The sequence below is a fragment of the Propithecus coquereli genome, unplaced genomic scaffold (genome assembly GCF_000956105.1).
Source record: "Propithecus coquereli isolate 6110/MARCELLA unplaced genomic scaffold, Pcoq_1.0 Scaffold45, whole genome shotgun sequence".
Taxonomy (NCBI): Eukaryota; Metazoa; Chordata; class Mammalia; order Primates; family Indriidae; genus Propithecus; species Propithecus coquereli.
This window is the reverse complement of record NW_012150285.1, coordinates 8,672,228-8,676,768: the sequence shown is the minus strand read 5'-3', so window position 1 is coordinate 8,676,768 and position 4,541 is coordinate 8,672,228. Positions and strand designations below refer to the sequence as shown.

Here is a 4,541-nt window from a genome sequence, read left to right as displayed (position 1 = left end):
AGGAGCTCCATGGATACCAGAAATCAAGGATGCTCAAGTCTCTCATATAAAATGGCCTACTATTTGCATATAACTTGTGTATATCCTCCTGGATACTTTAAGTCATTGCTAGATACTAGTAATACCTAATACAATGTCAGTGTTCTGTAAATAGTTGTTATACTGTATTGGCTTTTTATTTGTATTATTTTTATCATTTTTCCCCCCCGAATATCTTTGATCCCCAGATGGCTGAAGCCATACATGTGGCACAGGTGGATAGGGAGGGCCAACTGTATTTGATTTGGAAATGAAAATGGGTGTCATTGATTTAAATACACCATTCTAATGGAGTATTTTTTACTTCATTACATTTTTATCTTAGGGCCTGAAAGAAGAAGTGTGGAAATTGATAACAAAAACAAAACCATCACAGCATATCATGAATCTGGTCATGCTATTATTGCATATTATACAAAAGATGCAATGCCTATCAACAAAGCTACAATCATGCCTCGAGGGCCAACACTTGGACATGTAAGTTTTTTGCAGTTTTTTTCTTTGTTTTCAAATAGAGCTTCCCAAAAGCTTATGGAGGAAATTGCTGATTTAAACATTTAGAAAGAAAATTCAACTACTTCTATGGTTTTCGATGTTTTCTTCTTTTACTTTCTGAACCATCTGGAAATCAGACATTTGTGCAAGTTTTCTGTTAATAGAATATTCTTTAAATCTTTTTCATATTGTATATTTACATTGTGAACTTTAATTGAAAAGTGGGAGTTAACCATAATTCTTAAATATCTAACTAATTGCTGTGCTCCCCCAAAAGGCAAATTATGTGGTGTAGTAATAGATTCAGTAGTTTTTGTAAGATTTTTGTCATTTAGTACAAGTTTCATTATCTTTTAAATTGTGGACATTTGAAACATATCTGTGCAACTTGGGCAAAAACTGTCCTGTTTTTGCCCTGTTTATAAAATGCCCTTTTGCTTTATGAGAAATTTTTTTATTTTCTAAGTTGTTGGTTTTGTCATCAGTCACTCAGTGACCATCTCTATTCAGCTTTCAGCATCCTGGTATTAAGTACTTTAGTGAGAGCTAAATGATAATTCTGGTTTTTAATATAAGAATTTCAGAACTGTATCTGAATTTCTTTGCTTATTATCTGATTATTTTTTAATTGTCTAGGTGTCTCTGTTGCCTGAGAATGACAGATGGAATGAAACTAGAGCCCAGCTGCTTGCACAAATGGATGTCAGTATGGGAGGAAGAGTAGCAGAGGAGCTTATATTTGGAACTGACCATATTACAACAGGTTTGCTTGAAAGAATGGCTTTGGTTGAAACTGTGTTTGTAGGGTTAAAGATATTTTTAAAAATTGTTATGTATTTTATTTTAGGTGCTTCCAGTGATTTTGATAATGCAACTAAAATAGCAAAGCGAATGGTTACCAAATTTGGAATGAGTGAAAAGGTAATAGCTAATTTTAATCCTTTCCATGTATCACTCTTGAGCCATAGGTGTCTTTGAGAGATGGTTCCGATTATCAATTGATAATGTTTACTTTTTCCCGTCTCGTTCCAATTGGATTTTAGACTGCTTCTGAACATTATTGTAAATGTTATTCCAAGTAACAAATACAGCACTCCCTTAGCTGCTCAGAATTAGCTGCTCACACAGTAACTATAACTTTATGAGTTAGCAAAATGGTAGAAGAAAGTAAATTTTTTAGCCTTTTCATATGGCATAAAAGAGCCTACTTTCTGAGCTTGCTTACTTTACCCTTTCCATGTATTTGACATTTGTACATCATCGTTGTGGCTCCGCTCTGAATTCTGAATTTGGAATGGCTGCCAAGGTTACCTAAGAAAATACTCAGAACCAGACATAAAATGATTTTAAATTTTCTCTCTTGCTCATACTGTGAGTATTTTGCTTTTAGTCTTTACGCTTTCAGAAGAATGATGACATTTCCTTGCCCTCAAATGCACGTTTATATATTTCTTTTTTGTGCCCCCATGGTTATTTGTTTCCTTACACATAGGATAGTACTTTCTCTGTGGATTTTATTGGTGTTTTGGGGCTTTTTCTGTTCAACTACTTTCTTTCCTTTGGTTTTAGCTTGGAGTTATGACCTACAGTGATACAGGGAAACTGAGTCCAGAAACTCAATCTGCTATTGAACAAGAAATAAGAATCCTTCTAAGGGTAATAAAAATATTTTTCTATGCTTATTTATTTTTGTAGACACAATATGCCTAAATAGGTCCTTAAAAAAATGAGAGAAATGATGTTTCTCTGTTCATTAGCAACATCACGCTATAACATAAAGATAGTAGGTGTATCACTACAGCAGTGATTTACTCTGTTATTAAGGAACCTCTGGCTCATGAACTGGGTCTTATTTTATTCTAATTCTCAGCTAAGAATAGTTATATTTGTGGTTAAGAAATTTCAGTCCTACTTTAGCTAGAAAACCATAAGAAGTTTTAGCATAGGGGACATCGTTTATTGCGTCTCTGTGTCTCTTGTTTTCCCACTCTGACATGTTATTTATTCAACAAATACTGTTATTTGTTGATTGATCACTTATTATTTGCTTTGTGCTCAGCCCTGTGTATGTTCTGAGAGTAATATAGAATAAACAAAACAAAGGTCCCTTGGGCTACAGGGTCGATTACAGGATAAAGGAATATGTAAGAGTAGATTCATTGGGATGAGTGAGTGGGTACTATGGTAATCCAGGTGTGCTAAATGAACAATTGGATTAGGTTGGTGAGAATGGAAATGGAGAAACATCAGTTGGTTCAAGAGATACTAATGTAGTAGAATCTAGTATATCTTTGCGATGTTTTGGATGTGAGGGCTGAGAGAGCAGTTAAAAGTGTTTCCTGCCTCATGCAACTGTATGATTGTTTGTGCTATTCAGTGATGAAACTGGAGACTAAACTCAGCTGAGGCTGGGAGTAGATACATCACAAGTGCAGTTTTTTCTTTTTTGTTGTTTTTGCTTTCAGAGATGAGGTCTTACTATGTTGCCCAGGCTGGACTTGAACTCCTGGCCTCTAGTGATCCTCCTGCCTCGTCCTCCCGAAGTGCTAGTATTACAGGCGTCAGCCACTGCGCCCGGCCAGCCCAGGCTGGATTTGAACTACTGGGTTCAAGCGTTCCTCCCACCTTAGCCTCCCCAGTAGCTGGAAATACAGGAGCACACAACTGTGCCTGGCTCCATGAGTTCAATTTATACATGTTGAAGTGGAGGAATCTTAGTAAAGATTTCAAGTTAGAAATAGATGTGTGTGTCTGGACCTTAGTGGAGAGGTTGGCTATGTGTTCCATTTGGATGTTGAAATTACCCATCCATTAAGGCAGGTCTTGGAATGAAAAAGGAAGACCAAGGTGAGTGCTGAGGTCTTTAGTGAATGAAGAGTGTAATCAGGGTGTTTGTGAGATGGTGCAATGAAGGAGGTTGGATAGGACTTTAGTTAAGTGGTTTGGACTTCAAAGAACAGTGCTTTATAGAAGAGGGCGGGTTAGTAGATGGCGTGGAAGTGGTGGTGATGGGAACAAAGAGCTCACCTCTTCACCCGGAAGGATCTGGGATAAGAGCAAATAAATAGCACTTGAGACGGCTTAGGGAAAGCAGTCTTGGCAGGAGAAGCCAAGTTTTGATTAATTCAAGGAGGTAAAAGGAGTGGTTAAAGTCTGTACAACGGAAAGGTTTAGAAAGCATTTCAGAAGAGGAGGGCTCTGCCTTCCCAGAATGTTTATTTCCTTTTCCTTGCTATTTCTATTGTGTTGCCAAAGTATCTATAGTCTAGAACCAGGCTTTTAACTGCTTTTATAAATTTCACATTTTTTAGAGTACATAAAGTTTTTATTTGTTTTCCCATTGAGTATGGGTTTTGTTTCCCCTACATTTCTGCCTCTTACATATCTGCTTTTCTGTTTCAGGATTCATATGAACGAGCAAAACATATCTTGAAAACTCATGCAAAAGAGCATAAGAATCTCGCAGAAGCTTTATTGACCTATGAGACTTTGGATGCCAAAGAGATTCAAATTGTTCTTGAGGGCAAGAAATTGGAAGTGAGATGATAACTCTCTTGACATGGGTGCTGGTTTTATCGCAAGAATATAAGAAACATTATAGTAGTGTCCTTTTGCAGTGCTTTCCCCTCCAGTTCTTGACTTGGTGTCATTCAAGGGTGTGAGACACTTTCTCATTCTTTTTCACATTTATCTAATTTTAGCTACTCTCATGATGACACCTGTTGCAAATTAGCAACCTATAGCAAATATATTTTAAAAAAATAAAGAACTATCGGGATTCAAAATAGCTCATTTGAGAAATGTCAATCAGTTATTGAGTTGAAAGTGACTAATGATTTTATGGTTGGTTACTCTGCTAGATGTGAATAAAAATGGGTGCCCTTAGCTCCTGGGAAGTACTTTAATTTGCAAGCTAAAGTTGTTGAAGGATTATCTTTTTCTCTTGATAGTGCCATTTGTCTTTGATAATGAAATTATGGCTTTTTGTTGGTAGATCATCTTTCTGT

At 36.4% G+C, this 4,541-nt stretch overlaps 1 protein-coding gene across 2 annotated transcripts in view; it reads left to right on the top strand.

The window, feature by feature from the left end:
* Positions 1-4,319, top strand: part of YME1L1 (YME1-like 1 ATPase) — an 18,222-nt gene extending 13,903 nt beyond the window's left edge. For both annotated transcript variants that reach the window (XM_012654893.1, XM_012654894.1), the window contains 5 exons: positions 365-516; positions 1,171-1,297; positions 1,382-1,455; positions 2,104-2,190; positions 3,937-4,319. In XM_012654893.1, coding sequence (XP_012510347.1) covers positions 365-516; positions 1,171-1,297; positions 1,382-1,455; positions 2,104-2,190; positions 3,937-4,080 — 584 coding nt within the window. In that variant the 3' untranslated portion in view covers positions 4,081-4,319. The remainder of the gene's footprint in view (positions 1-364; positions 517-1,170; positions 1,298-1,381; positions 1,456-2,103; positions 2,191-3,936) is intronic.
* Positions 4,320-4,541: the final 222 nt, after the last annotated feature.